The sequence below is a fragment of the Platalea leucorodia genome, assembly GCF_965183815.1.
Source record: "Platalea leucorodia genome assembly, chromosome: 4".
NCBI lineage: Eukaryota > Metazoa > Chordata > Aves > Pelecaniformes > Threskiornithidae > Platalea > Platalea leucorodia.
Window position 1 is genome coordinate 72,654,826 of NC_138826.1, and position 23,547 is coordinate 72,678,372.

General features: G+C 43.2%; 1 protein-coding gene across 8 annotated transcripts in view; it reads right to left on the reverse strand.

The window, feature by feature from the left end:
- Window positions 1–23,547, reverse strand: part of TCF20 (transcription factor 20) — a 131,645-nt gene that overhangs the window by 44,658 nt on the left and 63,440 nt on the right. For 4 of the 8 annotated variants that reach the window (XM_082310473.1, XM_082310468.1, XM_082310467.1 and 1 more), the window contains exon 1: window positions 7,159–7,426. The exons of 2 other annotated variants lie outside the window; for them this stretch is intronic. In XM_082310473.1, coding sequence (XP_082166599.1) covers window positions 7,159–7,200 — 42 coding nt within the window. In that variant the 5' untranslated portion in view covers window positions 7,201–7,426. Of the gene's footprint in view, window positions 1–7,158; window positions 7,427–9,342; window positions 9,424–18,616; window positions 18,663–19,139; window positions 19,221–23,547 lie in introns of those variants that run through there. 2 more of the 8 variants (XM_082310472.1, XM_082310471.1) reach the window with 2 other exon arrangements.

The window sequence follows — 23,547 nt, forward strand, 5'->3', positions numbered from 1 at the left end:
ACAATCCTTACCCTCCAGCTATTCTCCATGGCTAATACTGGGAGTCATCAAGTGTTTTGCTACCACATTAAAACATGCAACAATGAGAAGCCTGCAACACTCTCAAGCCACTCCTGGATCTACTGTAGGAACGATATCCGAGGCCCACATTTCACTCTGGGAAAGACCTCTGTTAGAAAACACGCGAGATACAATTGACCAAAGCTCAAACCAAGATACTCCAATGAAAAGGATCTGTGGAAACCTGTGAAAGAACTGGCACTAGCATACTCAAAGACATCTGCTCCATGCTCTGTTCCCGACTACTCCTGTGACACTTTTAGGTGAAAACCAACACAGCAAGACAACGCAGTATTTTTCCCCCATCTGCTTTGTTTTAAAAGATGGCAAGTCAGAACAAGTCCACTCTATTTGAGCAAAAGGGTCTACAACCTCATCCCTTAGGGCTTTTATATTACTTTGAATGAAACTTAACTGAAAACATCTGTCAGCCAGAATATATATTTTGGAATACCATGTATGATCATCTACATTTACACAATGAAATCCTAAATAACTGCACTTCATGAAGGCTCTCCTATGTACTTCAATCTATTATTCAGTGTGTGGAATCATGACTCATCCTCAAGGACTGGACCACAGCTGCAAAACTGTTTGGGGACCCTAGCTAGTCCCACTGTAAAAGCCTGACACACCACTAGATGCATTAAAAAAAAAAAAGTATGGTAATGAACAAGTATATGCATATACACTTTTTAATTTAAATCAATAAATAAAAATCAATAAACAGATGACAAAAGCATTTCATTTCTGAAACACCTTGTGGTTTTCTCTTCCTGAAAACAAACTGGATAAAGCCACCTGGAGAGACTCCTTCCTTTAAATAAATCTCAAGACAATGCTCACACTTTTCCAGGAAACAAAACCCTGACTCCTCAGATTGGAGACTTCCTGGAAGACTTGCCCGCATGATGTTTTCTCATTTAGCCGTGTTTTGTGCCATGTGTTTTGTTGCCACATTCACCTGAACCCACTCAAAATTGAAGTCTAGCTTTGCACTTAAAAGTTTTGTTCAAGTAGAAGATCACCAGAGTCAAAAGAAAACAGGCATAAAAATGACGGGATGCAGGTGATGTCTGGCATCATGCTCTTTTCCCATCTGCCTCTCAAGATTTTTTTTACTAATACGTATGTTATATACAGAAGGCTCTAACTCCACCATTAGGGTCTTTCAGAAAGGCATCCTAGTTACATTTGGGTTTCTACTATCTGTTTGTGCATGCAGGCTACAGAAGACACACCAAAAAACCCCGCTGTAATGCATGCCTCCACAGTCCCTCTCTGCTAACTCAAAGGCATCTTTGCATTGCAGCCCTGGTTCATGCAGTTTGATGTCCGCAAGAGTATTACTGAAACATTTACTAGAATCAGAAGGGAACTTTCCAGTTGTTGATACTTCCAATTCTGTCTCTCCCCTTCTAGGAAGTCAACTTTACTGCTGTTTTAATCTTGTACTCTAATATTTTAAGTGTTGTACGATAAGAGAGGTCTGCTGTTCTGCTGAACTTCCACTTTTTTAGCATTTTAAAGATTACATATATCACATGAATAACACTTTTATGAATGCCACACCATGCCAATCTGCCCAGTTTGGGCTTCTTATGGATAAACCTCTCCCTTTTCTGAATTATTCCCTTGGATGTTTCATCAGTGTGAAACTCCTGCCCTCAAAATTGGGATGCCTAATGCAAACTTCTTTCTCCCTTTTTACATGACTTGCTGTTAAGGTGAAAAATGGGACAAAAAATAAAAGCAGGAAAGAAAACATACATAGAAATAGAACAAAGTTATCAAACTAAAGGTAAGAGAACATCTATTGTAACTGGCAGATGTTAGAAAGCAGCTTCTCTAGATAAGCAGTTTGGTGCTCTGCAATCAGCAACATTCATGTGGCATGGAGACTGCACGCACACCCTGGCAGACACGTGCTCTGCCTCCTCGTGAAAGCAACATTTCCATCCTCATCACAGGCTCAGTCTCTCACAGAATCTCAGACTAATTTTTAAACATGACTTTAATAAAGCTTACTTTGCATAGTCTGAACAAGGTTTCAGGAAGCCTGTTTTGCATTGCATCATACAAAAACTTTCATCACTGACGATATTCATTCTTCTAGAATAATACTAACAAAGGCTTGAAAACTGCTAACATACCTTAACAATGCTAGGGAACATTGTTAAGACTTCCTCACTCTTAAAAAAGAATCCTTTTAGTTACAGAAACAGCACAAGATGCCGTAAAATATCTTTAGGAACAGAGATCCAGTAAAGGTCAACCTGAGGCACAAATTCCTATCCTCCATAATCTCATGCAATCACATAATATTTATTTAGTCCAGAAGATACATATGCTAACTCAAAACAGGGAGAACATGTTTTTCTCCTTCAATTTATTGTTTTTTGTTTTAATCTTGGATTTTACCCTGACAAATAAAGTTTTCATCAGGAGAACTTAAATTGCTGGTGCCCTGAGCAAATGCTTTCTGTTTTCAAGTCTCCTACAGAACAACACTTGCTTTGAATATCTTACAAGGAGCTTGAGTAACACAACCAGTAGAATAGCAGCCAAAAAAAAAAGAAAAAAGGCATTTCATTAATAACAGGAGTAAGAAAAGATAGGAGGTACTTCAATCCATTACATCATGGATAACTTAAGACATATAGCACATTTCCTGTCATTAATGTACTATAAATACAGGACTATTACAATTACTATTATAATAATCTTTCTTAATAATAAGAGTGCTGTAAAGTGCTTAGATCTAAGTGCTACATTCCCAGCAAAACCACTAAGAATAATTCCATGGGCAAGCCTTGTTAATAAAATACATTCAGACAGATGAGGCCTTCAAAGTCTACCTAGACCCACAGGAAAAAAAAAAATGTATTTATTTGATTAAATTTTTACTGCAAGCCTTTAAAGAAAATATTTTCAGCTGGCACATACTCCTCCACATGCAGGAACTCAAGAGAACGATGCACCAGCTGCTGACTAGAGACTACAACACAATCGTATAAAACTCCATAACGGTGGTACGCATCCGTAATCCCATCCCCAGCAGAAGGGGCAAAGTCCCACCTCCAAAAAAAGTGTTCCATTAACAGCCACAAATTACACACATTTACAGTGTTTTCCAACACACACAACAAAAACATCCAAAGTCTTCCCCACTTATTCAAAGGAAAGGTAAGATTCTGGCACAGCTTTTACTACTCCAGTGTCACACCTACACTCTCACTGCATGTGCACCCAGCTCTATCAATAAAGCTTCATGATTCTCCTCAAGTATTTATAGCCTGTAGCTGTAGAGCCATCTAAGTGTATCCATCTAGAGATTACGGACTACATTCACTAGGCTAAGCAGTTTCACTCTGCTCTAACACTTCTGTTTCTTCCCCAACAGCCCAGTAATCAAAATTTGCCTTTAACCTGGTAGGAACAAAGGAAGCATATTACAAGCTTGTGTGGCGGATAAAGAAACAGCCTCAGTGACAAAATCACTGCACCTAAGTCATGAACAGATAGAAGCCAGAGGTCCTCTTATCCATATCTCAAGACTTATTTGTGAAACATCTAAAGTTATTTCAGGCAGTCTTTCAAGCTACCTTCTCCATGTGAACTTATTTTTAAGCACATCTACAACGCAGATTGTGTTTCTTGTTTCATTGTCCGAAACAGCCTTGTAGAACACCTTTGTTAACATAGGAGTTCCTCAAAATACAGAGCTACTGTATTCTGACCCTACTGTGAGCAAGATTATTACATGGTAGTCAACAGCACGTAAGCATCTTTCAACAGTTCCTGCATGTATATGAGACTGCCCCCAACCATTGCTGATTAACAGGGTTAATCAGTCCTCCCACACCAAGATTACTGTGCAAAATGATCTTCTGCAACATACTGTGCTAGTTTTTTTAAATCCATATAAATCTTTAAAACTTTTTTGTCCCAATTATCAAAGACTGGACACATACAGGACAACTGCCCAGATTTTCCCACATAACAGTGATGCCAGCATAGTAGTGCAGCACTACAGACAGACAGCTCAAAACAAGTGAGCTAGAAAACAAAATACCATGGGGATATGCTTAATTCTTAACGATAAGCCTATAAAGGAGCAAACAAAACCAGCATCACTTAATTCTGTAGGAGGTAAGTGAGGTCTTTCTGCTTCGTTAAATTTTCTTTAGATTTGGGTTGACTACTGCGACCCATCTGTGCAGAGAAGTCTCAGGCAGCAGTCAAATGCAATATATTTTCGGTGATCTGTCAAAGACCTCTCACTTCCTAGCATGCTTATCAGGAAAGAAAATGTAGTTACAGGCAGGTGACAAACAGCAAGATAGCATTTTTCCATAGTCAAAAAACGTACATGAACAAGTGGGTTTTTTATAGAGTGTCCACGCTTCTGATTAAAATAGACTTATTTACTAAATGCTGTGCAAATAACAGACATATACACAGATCTCCGTAGCCATTTCTAGTCACAAGCCATACAAAACGCAAAAATTACCATTTTTGTCCTTCCTCACTGTATCTTCTTAAAGTAGCAGAGCACACCCACAACCAAACCCACCCACCCCCCCCACCAGAACTTGAGTCTGAGCAACTCAGTGCCATAATTTGCAAGTAAACAATCCTCAGGATCTGAATTAAGCCTGAAATATAGGAGGGAGGGAAAAAAAAAAAATTCCATGTACTGAGTATCATTTCCATTGTCAAGGCCAAGCTGCTAACCCTCATTTCTGCAGGTACACAATTATTACTTGCACACCTGAGCAACAGCTGGGAATGGACTCATCCTGTTTCAGTTCTGGAGGAACATTACCCTGTATGCTGCTTTTTAGGGAAGGCAAATCAGCTATGCCCCAAGTAGATGAACTTAAGGATTAAACCTAAGACTGCATCTAACGAAGTAACAGATCTAACTTACACATTTTCTTCTACATTTTATGCCTTTTTAGAAGAAAAGGGAAACTGGTTTTAGTTTTCAACCTTAGGTGTGATATGGAAGTAAACAAAGACAGCCAGCACTTCAAAAAGTCACCAGTTTGTCCAAGCAATAATACTCACTGCTCACTTCTTTCAAAAAGTTGTAGTTACCCTGAACTGCAAACAGATTTTCTTCATACCTTTCTATAAAGCTGTTTCAGATCCTGCTCCATTAAAAGTTTCTTTTGCATACTACAAATAAACAGAATGATCTAAGACACAGGAAACTCCGGTATTGCCTTATTCACCACCTCACTTCTAGAGAAAAACTGCAGGCAGATCTGGCTCTCACCAAGCCATTGTAATTTATTCTATCAAAGAAGCCTTACTACACCACTCAAAGTTTAAACAGTATACAATTAATTTTCACTGAGTGCCAGAACCTCTTGAAGTAGATAAACTGAAGTAGATAAAGTATCTTAGAAAGTATATAAAAATTGACCTTAAAACCAGAATACTATGTTACTGAAAACAGAGTTTCATAGTAAAAAAAAAAAAAAACAACAAAAACACACACGTCTTAAAAACACCCATATGTAGTTTCTACACATGCTTAAGTATCTAATAATAATGCATATTAGCAACACGTCCAGTGCTAATACTGGCCTTGTCACAAAAACTGAATTTTGTCCTGCCCAATAAAAACTTCATCAAAATGTTCCTCAAATGAGTTAAAAGCTTGGCCAAGTGGCTTGTAATTAGCTTCCATCATCTCACAGAGACACTAAGCCTTCTTTATCAAAATGTCTGTACAGCTTTTTAAAAAGTCAGTATGTATGAGCTTAAATCCAAACAATTAAGAAATGTTCCTCACAGAATGGGTGAAGAACAGATGAGCGTGGCAGAAGGAACACAGTGAGCTTTGTCAGTTGAGAGAGGGGAATGCTCTGGGGATTATTGTGATAGATAAGATCTACATTCACTTCTTATTTCATATATTTCCCTAAGTGGCCACAGAAAATTTTACTAAGCCTGAGTCATTGCATCTCCCTATCTCACAGGGGAGACGTGAACAGACATACTCCGAGTATTCAACTGCTGTAATAAAAGGCACTATATAAACAAACAACAACAACAAAATAATCAGAATTTTTCATGTGGGTATTATTTGACTGCTGATTTCTTCCCCCGCCTTCGAAATATTTTTTCTGAATTATTTTTCAAAAAAATATTTGGATAACACCAAATTAAAAACACCCAACCAGATTTTTTGTGGCTGCAAGTCTTCCTTACTCACTACATGAACAGAACTAAAATACCATCTCCAGTTTAGCTCTGCACTTTGAGTGAAGTGTACTGTTAAATTCATATTCCTAAATATGAAGAAAGAAGAACTTTGACATGAACAAAATTTTGTTGTAAGCTGGTATTAAAGTTGTGGTGCCAAGAAAACAGTATTTCTAGAAATATAACTAATGATCAAAGTTCAGCAGAATTTTGTGTGATTTTATATATCTGACTTCATTATTATGTCGTTGGTTCTTGGTCTCAAGTAACAGCACAGATACACTTAAAGAGCTTTTAAAAATCCACAAACTGATTGCTGAAAGTTATCCATCTAAATTTTTTAACAGACACCACTATTTTAATAAGAAGCTATGCAAATCAGTCAGATTCCCTTTTATGTCAAAGATTAAAACAACAATTTTGGTTTCACATAATGGGTCAGTCCTCCATGCACCGGCTTAAGAGATCCTGCCTCATCCACGGTGCTAATGCACCCATTCATGCAGCAAGCCAGATCAGGCAACTGATATGGTTGAGAAACAATTCTGCAAGAGAGAAAAGCCATTTCTGAACTGACAGATCCATTCACTGTATCGTCACACAAACATCTGTACCAGCACAACGGACACAGCAGGAACTGCTTAAGTGGCATGGCTACTGAAGTGCACTTGAAATCAGAAGTTCATATTTAAAAGGCTCTTCATCTTTACACAACAGTCAAACAACCCTTTCCACCATCGAAATGAAAATAATACTGAACCCTCAGCTCCTAATTTCTTTTCTCCAAGCTGCAGATCAGCTGATTGCACATCCTAACCCAATTCACTCGTTCTCCGAAAAGTTTGGCAACTCATTATATGCCCCTTACTGCAAATTCACCTGTGTCCAGATCTCCAATGTCTCCATACAGTCAAACATCATGTCTGCTTCCACAATGCAGCAAAATCCAAGCAGCCCTTTCAAGAACAGCTCCTGATCTGCTCTTCACCTCCTCAGACACGTGAGACAGAAGGTTCAAAGGCATCACAACTCTCACCAAACCTTCACCTTTCAGTTACGGAATTGAAGACAGTGAAAAGAAGTCAGTTATTAATTGCGAGAGGAAAGCAAAAAAGAGTGAGCAGCATTGCCAGGTTTTACCTGTCCAAGCTCCTGCTTTTCACTGCGGAAATTAATCCAGTACGACAAATATTCAAAACTATATAGCAGTAAAAAAAAAAATCTCATATTATTTTTAATTAACTTTTATAAATTGTTCGTACTAAGTACTAGCCCCTGCCTTTAAAGTCTTAAATGCATTCTCTCTTCAAATTATGACAAGTTGCTAAGATGAATACTTAGGTCATATTTAATATTACCTGTAATACATGTCTTTCTTTTCTATTCAATGTAGTCTACACAATTAAGTCTTTTTATTCTGTTTTACAATGCCTGGTGCAATGAGCCTGTAACTAAGACTCCTGGGAACTCCTCAAGGCAAATGAAGTAAATTAACACAAAATCTCTATCAGTTATGTGCAAGTATTGTAATAATACAGGTTATGCACTGTATACAAGAATTAAATCCATTGATTAGGATAAAACTATTGTTGAGGATAATACCACCTAGTTACATTATATGCAGTAACATTCAAATCAGGCAGAAATATAACCTCGATCTACTTAAACTAACAAATTAAAGAATTACTGTCTAATTGCAGAAAAGCTGTACTCAAATTTATGTCCTCCAACTTTCTTACAGATAATTTTTGTTCCTTTAAGATAACATAAGAAATTTAGCTATGCGCTATACCACTTTCAAGTTTTAGTAGCCAAGGTTATCATTCTTCCTATCAATTTAGCACTTCATCCCCCTAAAGTGACACAGATTTAAGAGCAATTTGGGTCTGGAAGGTCTGCAAATACTTCTGCTATGGAAGACTTGAGACAAAAATATAGTCAAGGCCATATGATGCTTACTGATAAAATGTTGGGGAAAATAAGGTTTTTATCTAACATAAGAAAGAAGTGGTTGAACTTCCCTCAAGAAAAAAAAAATTGCAAGCATTTTTAAGATTTTCACACTAAAAAAAACCAACAACTTTTCTTTCCCTGACATCTCTCCTCATCTCCTACAACTTATATCCTCTAAACATCACTTTGGCCATTCCTCAACCCTCTGGGTTCCACAGCATCTGCCTCATGCTGGAGCCAAAAGTTGAAGCAGATCCATTTCTACAATTTAAGTGTTGTCTCATAAGAGAGACCAACAGGGAGAGACTAAGACTACAGTCACAGTTACAGGGAGACAGGAGAAGCCGTTCAGATTAATACAAAATAACTTCACATATTTAAGTGATTCAACAAAATGATTACTTCAGTGGCAGCACTATTTTAAGGAGTTCCTCCCCCTCCTACCTTCCCATGCCCAAGACTCTCATTCCCACCCCAGCACTGCAGGTTTTCTTTGGATTTTTCAGATTGGAGTAGTTTCTCGAACCATCTCATTGTACATCCCCACTGTAGTTATACTGGCACAACCAAAAGACAGATTGCAGGCAGCATACTGCAGCGTTGGAGCAAACAGTTAAGAACTCCTTAAGTTCGTACTTTTTGAAACTCCTGTATCACTAAGCCTTAGCCTAAAACACTTAAATTGGTTCACTCTCACCAGCTTCCCCACAAAGTCAATGAAAGCCTTCCAGAAAGTCTCTTTCCATGTCAATTTTATGAGGTGATTAAACTTCGAATACACCTCAGTCTGAAATTATACGGTATAAACTCAGGCCACCGTAACCAACAAACAAGGTACTGTACCCTGCTACTTTAAATTGCAGACACTTAACTCTGTGCTTCTAAGTTCTGCTGCTCCAGCCAAAGGCACGGTGAATGACAACAGTTGTCAGACCACACCACAGACACAAAATTAACTCTAATGAGCATAAGCAGTTCACAGAAGTGAACAAGCTACAACTGCAGATCCTCTCACGACTGGGTCCTAAAGCTTTCTCCTCCCCCAGCAGATTTCAGTATCACCACAGTGATCGTGTCGGGCAGTGTTTGAGGTTGTTGATGGAGACACACTTGGAAAGTTGATGGACAAAGCTTCTACGGTGTGTAGTCCATCTTGTATCCTACAGCATATATCCTGAAGAAAGTCAACAGCTGAAAGCAAAGAGGAGGGATGAATTCAGTACCAGAGAAGAAAGAACACCTCTATAAATACAGATTAGTGGAGGATAACGAAGACGCTGCACTCTGAGTATAATTTTTGGAAATGCTAGAGTTAAGATTCCAAAGTAAGACAGAGGGAGTTTCAGATGGTCCGCTACTCTGAGAATCGGCCCCATCATCCTGTTGAACTTAAGCTCCTGCAGTCATTCATCCTGTACACCAGGGAGAAGGGAAAAAAACAAAACCAGAAGACTCCACTGTTTCTTTCTCCATTGTGCCTCCCCTCAAGATGAGGCTAAATAAAGAGGGACAATTAACCATACATGATGGATTATATTGAATAATTCCATAATGCTAATGTATTCCTAGAGTTCTATTACAAGAATACATAGATGAGATGCTGTTTCCTCCCTTGCTCTAAAACATCCAGTCAGTCAACGAAGAACTGAAAAGTTTGCTACCTTGTTTCAGCTAGAAAGATGACAACAAAAACAAGCCATTGCTTTTTACCTTGAGAATTGCTCCCGATTTAATTCTTTATGTCTTGTTAACCAACTGAACAAAAGGTTCTTACTCCTTAGCTTATTTCGGAAGGGCAATATACAAATGGAGCTCATCAGGAAAAATTTCATGAGTAAACACAGCCTAACAAAGTCTTTATAAACACTACGGTTCTGTGGATAAGCAAGGAAGTTTATTTCCTAATTTCTCCTCCTGTCCACATTTAGGAGCTTTCTGACCCTGTTTCTCATTGAGCCTTAGCTCAATGTGCTTTCCCCAGTGAGCTTGATCCAGATTCACTCAAGTCATCTTTTTCCACCAACTTTGACAGGCTTTTGATTAGGCTGTAGAGTATACACTTAGTTAACCTCTTCTCCTTCCCCTGCCACTTTCAGCAGCTTTATTTTATATATATATATATATATATATACACATACACACACACACACCCACCCACCCCCACCCACCCACCCACCCCCCTTTGGTTTTCCACAAATTCCACCTCTCAAACACACAGTAAACTATATTTCTGAAAGGCAAAAAGACAAGGAAACAAACAAAATGAACACATGAAAAGTCAAATTTCTATATCCTAATTGCAGGATACTACCATCACTCAAAAAAGCACGTACCCGACTGAGCAATTCTCAAGAAAGAAAACGGTTTTGTCTCCGATAACGGGAATACAAGAAGATAACAAATGTAGAAAAGGCATAAGATACCAAATGTAAAAAAGTACCCCAGAGCAAAAAGGAAAAAGACCAGAAGGCAAGAATCACCACCCTGCTCCCCAAACCGCAGTAAACATGATGCTGACTGAAGTCAGAAGCGCAGAGACGCAGAATACCACGCTGCAGTGGACCTCCCCGGGTCATCACCAGAGCCAATCCCCTACCACAGCTGGCAACCAAACAATTCTGCATCTGTAAAGTTCTCTTCATGCACTCTCACAGTAAATGGGAGACTAAGAAAGGCAAAGGAAGGATGTTTCTCCATTACAATGCAGTGATTTGGAGGGAAGGGGGATAAGGATAGCACAGTTCAGTTTTTTTTCATGCAAAATAAATAGCGTCACTTTGGAGCAATTCTCAATTACGCTCCTGCTACTTCCACTTTCCAGAACTACAGAAGAGAATCTGCCACTCACTCAGCGATGCCCTGTGATACAAAGACAATCTGCTACCACCTTCTGTAACAATTTTGCCCAACTAATTTAATTCACTGTCTGCTAAGTGCCTATCGCACTTTTCAAGATCTATCTAAAAGACCATTTTTATGTAGCAATGCGCACAAGGTATGGTCAGGATCAAGAACATCAGAACATCTGATGAGCACAACATTTCATGCAAATATGCTGGTGAAGGGGGAGAAGGGAAACCTCCCCACTTGCACATGCATTAAGAGAGATAAGGAAAACTTACAGTGGCAAACCAAAACGTACACCATATGACAGAACACTGTTGACTTCACTCTTTTTTTTCTTTGAATGTAAGATGAGAAACAAAAGGAAAAGACGTGACAATACAGAATCACAGAATCATGTAGGTTGGAAAAGATCTTTAAGATCACCAAGTCCAACCGTCAGCCTAGCACTGCCAAGTCCACCACTAAACCATGCCCCTAAGCACCACATCTACACATCATCTAAATACCTCCAGCGATGGGGACTCAACCACTTCCCTGGGCAGCCTCTCCCAGTCCTTGACTACCTTTTTGGTGAAGAAATTTTTCCTAATATCCAATCTAAACCTCCCCTGGTACAACTTGAGGCCATTTTCTCTTGTCCTGTCGCTTACTACTTGGGAGAAGACACCAGCCCCCACCTCACTACAACCTCCTTTCAGGTAGCTGTAGAGAGTGATAAGGTCTCCCCTCAGCCTCCTTGTCTCCAGGCTAAACAACCCCAGCTCCCTCAGCTGCTCCTCATAAGACTTGCGCTCTAGACCCTTCACCAGCCTCGTTGCTCTTCTTTGGACACGCTCCAGCACCTCGATGTCCTTCTTGTAGTGAGGGGCCCAAAACTGAACACAGTACTCGAGGTGCGGCCTCACCAGTGTGGAATACAGGGGCACTATCACCTCCCTGGTCCTGCTGGCCACACTATTTCTGATACAAGCCAGGATGCCATTGGCCCTCTTGGCCACCTGAGCGCTGGCTCATATTCAGCTGGCTGTCGACCAACACCCCCAGGTCCTTTTCTGCCCGGAAGCTCTCCAGCCACTCCTCCCCAAGCCTGTAGCGTTGCATGGGGCTGTCATGACCCAAGTGCAGGACCTGGCACTTGGCCTCGTTGAACCTCATACGGTTGGCCCCGGCCCATCGATCCAGCCTGTCCAGATCCCTCTGTAAGGCCTTCCTACCCTCCAGCAGATCAACACTCCTGCCCAACTTGGTGTCACCTGCAAACTTACTGAGGGTGCGCTCAATCCCCTCATCCAGATCATCGATAAAGATATTAAACAGAACTGGCCCCAATACTGAGCCCTGGGGAACACCACCTGTAACCGGCCGCCAACTGGATTTAACTCCATTCACCACAGCTCTTTGGGCCCAGCCATCCAGACAGGTTTTTATCCAGCCAAGCCATGAGCAGCCAGTTTCTCCAGGAGAATGCTGGGGAAAACTGTGTCAAAAGCTTTACTAAAGTCTAGATAGACAATATCCACAGCCTTTCCCTCATCCACTAAGTGGGTCACCTTGCCACAGAAGGAGATCAGGCTAGTCAAGCGGGACCTGCCTTTCATAAACCCATGCTGACTGGGCCTGATCACCTGGTTGTCCTGCATGTGCCGCATGATGGCACTCAGGATGATCTGCTCCATAACCTTCCCCAGCACCGAGGTCAGACTGACAGGCCTGTAGTTGCCCAGATCCTCCTTCCAGCCCTTCTTGTAGATGGGCACCACATTTGCTAACCTCCAGTCAACCAGGACCTCCCCGGTTAGCCAGGACTGCTGATAAGTGATGGAAAGTGGCTCAGCGAGCACCTCTGCCAGCTCCCTCAGTACCCTTGGGTGGATCCCATCCAGCCCCATAGACTTGTGTGTGTCTAAGCAGTGTAGCAGGTCGCTAACCATTTCCCCTTGGATTATGGGGGCTTCATTCTGCTCCCTGTCCCTGTCTTCCAGCGCAGGGGGCTGGGTACCCCGAGAACAACTGGTCTGACTATTAAAGACTGAGGCAAAGAAAGCATTAAGTACCTCAGCCTTTTCCTCATCCTTTGTCACTATATTTCCCCCCACATCCAAAAAAGGATGGAGATTCTCCTTAGCCCTCCTTTTGCTGCTAATATAGAAACATTTTTTATTGTCTTTTATGGCAGTAGCCAGATTAAGTTCCAGTTGGGCTTTGGCCCTTCTCATTTTCTCCCTGCACAACCTCACAACATCCTTGTTGTCCTCCTGAGTTGCCTGCCCCTTCTTCCAAAGGTCATGAACTCTGCTTTCTTTTTTTCCTGAGTTCCAGCCAAAGCTCTCTGTTCAGCCAGGCCAGTCTTCTCCCCTGCTGGCTTGTCTTTTGGCACATGGGGATGGCCTGCTCCTGCGTCTTTGAGATTTCCTTCTTGAAGAATGTCCAGCCTTCCTGGACTCCTTTGCCCTTCAGGACTGCCTCCCAAGGGACCCTGTCAACCAGGCTCCTGAACAGGCCAAAGTCTGCCCTCTGGAAGTCCAAGGTGGCAGTTCTGCTGACCCCCCTCCTTACTTCTCCAAGAATTGAAAACTCCATCATTTTGTGATCGCTGTGCCCAAAACAGCCTCCAACCATCACATCACCCACAAGTCCTCTGTTTGCAAACAAGAGGTCCAACGGGTGCCTTCCCCAGTTGGCTCACTCACCAGCTGTGTCAGGAAGTTATCTTCCACACACTCCAGGAGCCTCCTAGACTGTTTCCTCTCCACTGTATTGTATTTCCTGCAGACAATATAATGCTGACCACGTAGCATTCACTACACTTATTGGATAACCATTTATGTTAATTAAAAAAAAGTCACATACAGTGTTCCCACTATTCCAGAACTTCTACTCATAGGAAACACTGTTGGACAAATGAAATCTCATGTAAATTCAAGTGTACCCAGGCATTTGACCAAAGGTAACAGCAAATTGCAGATATTGAATTGGAAGCTGATTAACAGCATTTCATTATGGTGTACAATGGTTTTATTCCTTTAAGTTCTGGCAGGTGTGACAGCACATATTTTTCTTTCAGCTAATAAGTTTTAGGTATGTTTTTCATAGTCATTAGTGATGTTGTATATGGACACAAGCCATCTATAGTCAGCTCTGCTAATACCTAGCCTGTACTTCAGTTAAAAGCTATTACCGAGACAGAGTTTGCAGCATGTATTTTTACAGGAAAAGTGATATGAACAATACTCCCAATAAACTGCGTTAAAGCTCCTAGCATAGTAGCTCCCCATACAATTTTTAGCTAAGTACTGAGCTTTTATCAGAACTCATCGGAGGGTTCTGTTTACGACTTGCAATTTACTAGCAATTAGATGACTGACTTCATACTAGTAAACTACTCCAAAATAAATCATATTCCAGCACAGAATACACAATGATTCCATACAGAGTTATTGGTATGACCATAGGCATGCTGCGTGCTTACAAAGAAGAGGGGGAAAAAAAAAAAGTCATTTTCCTAGCTTTTTTGTATTTGTTGCATCACAATGCAGGCAAGAAATAATGGGCTTCTCAAGTGGAGAACAGATCAAATCTCAAAGGGACTCAAGCCAGGACTTTCAGACAAAGAACCTGGTAACACTTTTTCCACTCTTCCAATACTATTACCAGTTATAAAAATTGTGGTAAAAAGAAGAAACACAAAGAGCACCGGGAAAAGCACATGCATATTCACTGTCACCAGGTCAAGCCGACAAGAGGATGCTTGTGCTTTCTTCTACCACTTCTTAACTCTGTTCTTGAGGAATCACTAGACAAGAGGCAGGGGGGGAAAAAAAAAACCAAACAAACAAAAAACAGGAGTTCTACTGCAACGTGACTGCTTTGTGGTATCCAGGTCAAAAGTGGAAGTTTGACTGCTTGTGTTGTTCACAAATGCAGCACAAACAAGTTCAAGAGTTGGTAAAAATTTTCATACTTTCTTTTTTTTGTCTTCAAGACTCTAAAACATCCTGAACTGATCTTATCCTCCAACAGGGCTAAACAGAATCCGCTTTTGATTACAAGTCAGCCTCCACTTTTGAGTCTTTGAGTTTGGCCTCCCCCCCGCTTTTTTAAAAGGGAAGGAAACCTATGTACATGTGTAGTGAAGAAAATCATATGCTTTTCCAAGTGTCCCAGAACAAACCAATACATAACTTAGTGGCAAGCAGTAGCAGAAAGGCTCAGCTGAAGAAATCAAGGAGTGGTGTAGCTAGACACTAGAGTGACACAGATGTACCAGCAGTGCTGTACATGGCTGTGAGAAGAAATCTTCCATTTTTCCAGTCAGTCAAGACTGAAGTCTAATCAAGAATTGCATGGGAGGGGAGCCAGGTCAAAAAAAATAACAGTACCAACTTTTTTTTTTTTAAATAAGAGAACAGTTTGATAGAAACAGAACCACACATTAGGATCCCATTACCAGAATACAATAGCCTCTCCTGTATGATTTTAGAGAAGTACAAACCTCTGCTTATATTGTGTTTGTGTCCTCTATCAGTAGTAATAAAGTTTTCTACAAAAAAAAAAAAAAATTCTACATAGCACATCAACACTATTAGAAGTGGTTAAAAATACTTAAGACTACCTTTATTTTTTATTTTACAAGTCCAAAAGCTAAACCAGAACTTGAATTTTTTTTTTTTTTTTGAGAGAGATCTCACCAAAAACAGTCAAGAAAAACCACCTTTTTCTATCGACTGCAGTTTAATTACTTGAATGGGAAGAGTTGGTTGGTCTCAGTCCAGTCTCTACCAACAAATCAGCACGTTAGTTGGCTCTTCAGAAACTGGTGTACATAATCTTTCCTGTCTCGGAGGCCAATCGCAGGATTAAGTAACACAAATTCTCACACAGCCAGTTAAGGTACACATTGAAGCCTGAGAAGCTAGCACTGCCAAAACCATTTCTGAATCTTTGAAAGTTATAAGAACTCGGGTTCCACAAACAGTAGTCTAATACCCTTCGTAAGTATAAAATATAATTCAATAGGGTATGAAAAAAATAAACACGTTTTAATTAAAAAGCTACCCCACCCAAATGGAGATCTGGCATACCCTGTGTCAAAAGGCAAGATATGCATAAGCCAGCTATAAACTCTTAAATATACCCTTATCTCAAATTATAGGGAAGCCAAGCAAGCAGCATGAAATTATTCAAGTTTATTACATATTATGCCCTCATTCCAGATAGCAACCTGCCAAGCTGGTAGAGTAGCAACAGGAATTGTGCAGTACAATTCCTATGAAGGGACCCTTCTAAGAGCAGCATTATTGCATTTTGCTGTGCTTCATGGGTGGTTTAGTTAAACATGACCTAAAAAGGAAGGGAGAAAGGGGGCATGCAATGATTTTCTTTTTAACGTTGTACCAAGAGCCCAAAAGGACTTCTTTGCACACATTTCCACAAGGGGGGGGGGGGGGGGGGGCAGGAAGGCCGACGACACCAAAACCTACACATTTCACTCTTTTTTCCTACAGACTTTCTGCATGTATCAATCATAGACAGAACCATATTAAGAACATTTTTATTTATACTGCTTTAAGTTTTTAAATTTAATACGAGTATCCTTTAAAATGTAGTAAAGAAGAGGTTAATACCTCTCCAGTTCTTCAGTTGAAGGTTAAGGAAACTTCTTCTGACAATAAAAAGAGGTCTCCTTCATAACTAATACACAAACAAGTTTTCCGTTTCATTTGAATAACCTTCAGATCTTATTTATGCATTATAGAAACAGACCTACTCCTTTAATAAAAATTCACCTCAAGCCTTCTTTATGAAGCATTAGTAACTAAGAAAAGGACAAAAAAAAATTCCTGATGTCCTGTTAAAGACACTCACAGCCAAGTTGGTCCTAGGGCTTTCATATAGGGAACCATGCTTAACCTGCCCCAGGCTGCAAAGGTATATTAAAGAATACATTTCAGCAAAAATGCAAGCTTCATCAATCCCAAAGCCTCTGAAATCTGATTTAGAGATCAAAGCCCAAATTGTGCCAAAACACGTACTGTTCTACTAGAAAGGACGCTAACAGATTTACAGCTAAGTAGTCTGAAGAACACCAAACTTCTAAGAAGGTTCAAAAACCTCCCCTAGACATTTAAGTCTATTAATACAAAGCCCAAAAGCTATCAGCTTGTCTGAGGTCATTCCCAAAACTATAAGCAATAAAAATGTACAGTAGCAAATCATATTTTTGCTATAAAAGCTGCTGTCATGTTCCCACTCAGAAAGCATAGTAGCGTGCTTGCTAATTTAACCAGAAAACAGAAAAATATGCATTTCATGTACCAGCAATTTACAGAAATAAGCAAATGCTGTTCTCCTCTCCTCATAACATAAACAAAGGTGAAGACACAGATGGCTAAACTAATAAATATATTTCCTTTTTTTTTTTGTTTACAGTAATTCTCTCTGCAGTACGCTAATGCAGCTGTCTTTTTATATGCCAAGGGAACCTAATGCAGGGACAACAGATGAAAAAAATACAGCTTCAAACAACTCAAGTTAAAGTAAACTAATATGGAACCCTATTTAAAGATGTAGATTTAAGGGGGAAAAAAAAAAAACACTTCAGCCAAAGAAAAATTCACAAGTAACAATATTAAGAATAATTTACCACATAGACCTAACCAAATGGACTTAGTTATGCTACACAATACCCATCTATAAACCTCAGAAACCAAAGTTATCTAACCAAAAAGCAGTCTAGAAAATAGGTGCAAAAACCCAGCTCTTTCTGAATTGAGTTCAACCAATATGCTACAACTCTAACCCATAGGTTTCTGCATCTCCATCATCCAGCCACTTTATTGTTCCACAAAGACTGGGTAAAGGTGAGCCAACTGCTACGTGCACACCTACGGATCAGGAAGCATGCTAAAAATCAAACACTCCAAAGAATTACCCATGGATGAATCAACAGATGGCAACAAGCAATACAGATGTGAATAGCTTTCAAAATGCTAACCTAAACACAGAAAGCTCTGAAACTCGTCCTCAGTCCCCTCATAGGTATTTTTTCTTTTGTTTTCAAAGGAGGATTGAAAAAAAAAAAAAAAAAAAAAAAAAAAGAATGGCACAGGAAACAATGCTGCAATTTAATCAAACTGCCTGCCCTTTTAATGAAGGGGGGAATGTTATGGATGAGACAGCATAAACACAGAAATAAAGGATTCTGATTGGTGCCAAATCTACCCACAGAGACAATCACTTGTTGATTCACATACAAATGTGCTCCTATTTTCAACTTAATAACAGAGTCCCAGTATCATTAGACAGCTCTGATACACAGGTTAAAACACTTAGGTTACATAACTTTCTCTTATTCCTTCCTTGAAGGTAAGGAAAAATAACTGCCAATTGCAGTCCTAAACACAACTGCCAGCAAAGTAAGCAGCATTAACAAAAGACAATCTGATCCTCACAGCAGCCTGAACACACTATATTCTGATTATCTGTGCAAATGAACAACGCCAGGTTAACCCGCCTGAAAGAAAAAAGCACTACGAACCTCAAGCAGTCGCAGCACAGCCTGCCCATCTACTGCAATGTGTGCACGGGGTGCACCCATCCTCTCCGGCATTTTTAATCATTTACCACTTCAACGGAAGCACCAATCCCCACATCCCCGTAAAAACTTCACTATTCTTGCGAAAGACCATTCTTTCGGGACAGGAAAACAGGTGGGCGCCTCACCACGGAGCACGAGGGCCTCTTTAAACACCCATAAACACAAACATTTTTTTCTTTAAAGGAAAACAAACAAGGGGGGAAGAGTTAAATGTGGTAGGAAGAGAACTTCCCAAGAGCCCTTTCACAAGTCCTCCTCACACCCCACGCTCGCCCTCCAACTCACGGATGAGACCCCCACACCCTCTCCCACACAACCTCCCGCACTACCGAGGGGGGCTGGGCCTCGGCCTCTCCAGCGGGGGACCGGCGGGCCCCGCCGGGAGCCCTCTCCTCCTCAGGCCTCCCCCACATGCCGACACCCCCCCGGCCCGGCCCGGCCCGAGGGCGGGGGTGCCCCTTACCTGGACCCCCCCTCCCCACCCGCCCCCCGCCGCCGCGGGAGGTGCGGGCGGGGCGGGGGCGGCTCAGCAGCGGGGGCGGCGGGGCTCCGCTGCGGGCCGGGGTCCGGGCCGGGGGGACGGCGGGGGCGCGGGGGCGTCTCGCTCCATTCTCCCCTCACACACACACACACACAGGAAATAACACGGTGTCAGCTGACCCCCGCCAGCCAATGGCGGCGGGCGCTGGGGAGCAGCGCGCGCCAGCGGGAACGGCGCGAGGCGGCGGGTCCCGGCCGGGCGAGGGAGCGGGGAGGGGGAGCGGCGCCTGCGCGCGCGCCTGTGTACATGTCTGTGGCTGCGTGCGCGCGCGCGGCGGCGGGGCGCGCGGGGGGGGGCGCGCACGCGACGGGGCCGCCTCCCCGCCCACCACGCGCCCGCTTAAAGGGGCCGCGCGCCGCCGCGGGGACGGGCGGCGGGTCCGTCCCGCGAGCTGGGGGCGGGCGCCGCCGCACGTGGGCGAGGCACGCCCGGCACGCGTGTCGCCCCCGCCACTCCCCCCACACGCCCCGCCACGGCGGGCACCGAGGCCCCCGCCCGCCCGGCGGCCCCTCAGGGCGAAGGCGGCGCGGCCGCCGCCGGGGCGGGCGGGCAGGCAGGCAGGGAGCCCGGCGGATCCCGCCCGGCGGCCCGGGCCCGGGCCCCGGCGGCGCGGAGGCAGAGCGGGGCAGGGCGCCGGGCCCTCCGAGCAGCTGCCGGGCCCCCTTCGGCCTCTGCGGGGGAGGGACCGTGGCAGTTTCCATTTTAATCGTCTCACAAGTCAATACCGATAACGCGTATACGGTTTTTTTAAGATGTGATTATCCCCATCCCCCCCCCCGCCCCCCCAAGTTATTTGAAGAACCGGATTTATTCCGTTTGGCCACGTCTCCCTCCCCGCCGGGCCTCCTCCCAGGCAGGCGGCAGGCAGCTGCGGCCGGGCCGGGCCGGGCCGGGCCGGGCGGCGGGAGAAGCCCCTGCACCGGCCCGCAGCACAGCCCGAGCCGGCGGCCGGGCCGCACGCCGGGGCTGGGCCATCCCCGAAAACCGGGCCCGAACCGGCGGTGCCTTAGCGGAGCCGCCGGGAGCTCGGGAAGCACGGGTCTCTCCCCCGGGGGGCCCTGCCTCGGCCCTCCCGAGTCCCCGCAAGCCTTGCATTTGGGAGTTACGTATGCCGAACCGTACTTCTGCACTGGAGAAACGATTAAGCTTTTTTTAAGAATATTCACTAGTTTTTGGGTTTGATTTTTGAGAGCGCGAGGGGGCAAGGAGACCGGTGGAGGGGGCAGCTCGAGAGCGAGGATGCAGCGCCTGTCAAATCATCATCTCCTCCGCTCCAGCCTGCGCGCCAGCAGAGGAAGCCCTGTGTGACACCACGGCCTCCTCCACCCGCCGCCCCGAGCGATCCGCGTGAAAACGCGGGAGGCTGGCAGCCCGGGAAGCTCCAAGCGCCGGGCAGAGAAAGCTCGAACATCGTTTAAAAACTTGCTTTGCCAGGAACTTCACTGAGCCGACATGACAGTTTCCACAACTGCCCTGCTTCCCAAGCTTTGTTCCCCAGATCCTCAGCGAGCCTTATTCTGAGAGAAGGCCCCTGCTTGTAGCTCATCCCAAAAAGCAACGCACTGCTTAGAAGGACTGCGTTGTAAGCACAGCCAGTTGACAACTTCACTGATGGCTCCCCCACAGGTGACTTGCTCTTTACGAAAAAGAAATACAAACCACCACATCTTGTACCGTGCATTATCTGTCAAAAATAATTCGGAGACTGGCTGGAATTCCAGCTAGGTAAGACTGCAACAATGGCAATAGTCTGGGGAAAACCACCGGAGCAGACAACAATTACACGTGCTGCTACCATTTGTCTTTCGAGTTAACAATTTGCGGGTGTTAGGGACTCCCCAGCTGCCGGCCGGGCAATCGTGCAGCAGGAGCGTCCAGGAAGGACTCGTCTGCTCCCCTTTGGACTCAACAGGCGACAGCTGCTTTCGGAGGCAAACCTTCTGCTGTGATCCATGCCTTATCTCCTTCAGAGGAGATCACTGCGATGTGCTCCGCATCGGCTACCTGGGAATTGCAGCTGGAGCACGCAGGCGCTGCCTTACTGCATGCTTTTCCTCTCCCCTGCTCCCCTCAGCACTCGTTGCCCATTTGCAAGCAGGACTGAAGGCACGGTGCTCCGCTTGCGGGAGGTGGAGGTCATTGCTTCCTTCGCCTGAAGAAGAGGCTCTGACAGCACATTCACCGTGACAAACCGTGAGGTTGCTCCAGTCACAAACAGCCTTAATCTTGTTGGCTGCCACGGCATGCTAAGAGCTTGGTTAGAGCAGCATTCCCTCTGGGGATCCAGGACTGTGATAAAAGCCGTAATGGGGTGGGGGAACTCGATAAGGTTTTTATAATTTGATTTTCCGTTATCTGTTGTCTGATTTTGAAGCAAAACGTCAATTGAGGTCAATCCTTTATGTAGATTTATAAGGTAGAAGTGCTTAGAGCGCTCTACCTTAAGTTTAACTTACCTTAAGGTAAAACCCTTTTGTACATACAAATACATGAGAACATAGCTTTTCTATGTAAGCTTGGTATATCGAGGTATTTTTTACCTAATGTCCAAAACGAAGTTGCAGCATAAATAGAAAAAGTTTTGTAAAATGCTCAAAAAGGCACTATAAAACTGTAAGGACAGCTAACATTCACAAGTCAAACATTTCTCAAAGAACCAAAAATAAGTGAATTTGCATACTTAAATACCTGGATCTCTAGCCTGCTGCACAGCAGCATTTCCCATCTCTGCTAATGACTACTGATAGGTGTTACAAGGGAAGTATAAGAGTTGCTTTTTAAAATATTTAAAAGCTCAAAACTATAGGGCTGATTTTAAAGGATGAAATGAAGTTTAAAAAAACCCTCGTGCTATAAATACAGGCAAATGCCACGCTATCGTCAGCTGTTGCACTACCGTAGGCATCACTGGTAATACACAGGGTAATTAAAAGCGCAGAATGAAAACAAAGTTACCAAAACTATATTAGTTCAACATCACACAAGCAGAGATGCCACATCCTTTGCAGCTTTTGAAGTGACGTATCAGGCTTTAACATACAACTCCACTGAACTTAATGGAGAATTTAATTCTCTCAGAAACTAATTTTTGGCTGTCTGCAGACTCCGGATGAAAAACCACTGTCATTAGTACACCTTGTTCACATCACCCATTTTTTCTTTGTCACTGAACATTTCTCTTTCTTTCCAGAAGAAAGAAATTCAACCTTCTGACTTGGCCATTCAGTGACAACTACTGGACCACCATCAGTTACACACACACAAAAAAACATTGTTATAAAGAAAACATTGTTAAGACTAATGAAGAAAGTAACCCCATCAAGCTACTAGGGCTCTGATCCTGCAAACGCACGATCAGGGCGGGAATCTAACATCCATGCACGCAGTTCTAGTTCAGGGTAAAGCCATCAGTAGTACCTATATGCTCTTAAAGCAACTTATAAGCAAATCACTCTTCAATTCTGAAAAGAAGAAAAAACCCAGTGATTTAAGGCCAAAAATGGTTCCTTACCAAAATAAACCCTTAAAAGATCAATTTTAAAATCAATGCAACCAACTAAACAGGTTTGCATGTAAATTTCCAGCAAATACATTCCATCATCGGAGAGTAAGTGCTATAAATTGAGCAGATGCACTACACCACAGTCATAAGAAAGATTGAAGTCTCTGCTTTTAGCGCAAGAAAATCAGCTCAGCCGTAATTGTACAGAGGCACTACAGTACTACCACAACAGAAACCTTCCAAATCCTACCCATTTCCTCCCAGACACCCTCCCCCCAACCTCCTAACCAAAGTGCTTCTGAGGATAGAGGCACAAACAAGGCAGAGACAGGCAAGAAAATGGCCTCAAGACTTGGAACCCTCCTCTATGATGGATGGGAGATTCTGGGCAAAATAAAGCCCCCCTGAGTTTAGTGCCATTGCTCCTACCCGTGCTGCTGTCACAGCACACATGCAAGCAATGCCAACTCTTTTACTGCACGTGAACTCTGTAATGGCAAAAGCAAACGTTTTTTTCCTGTTATGCCTTAATGTAAGGCTTATCTTGCACATCCTTTCCCCCCTTCCCACAGATCCTGGAGAAAAAAGTTCCTTCTGACCCCGGGAGGACTGACAAATGGAGATGGAGAGTCTCCTTCTGTCTTTGAGGTCACCACTTCTGATCTAGCTGTAATTCAGTAATTACTCAGCTCGTGTGGCTCTCCAGAAGCATACATTAGCAGCTGGGGGGGGGGGAGGACGGGGAGGGACGGGACGACGACAGAAGGATGACACCATTCCTGACCTCAGCCACCTCTCATCTCCACACACCCTCTGAGCTCCCGCTGT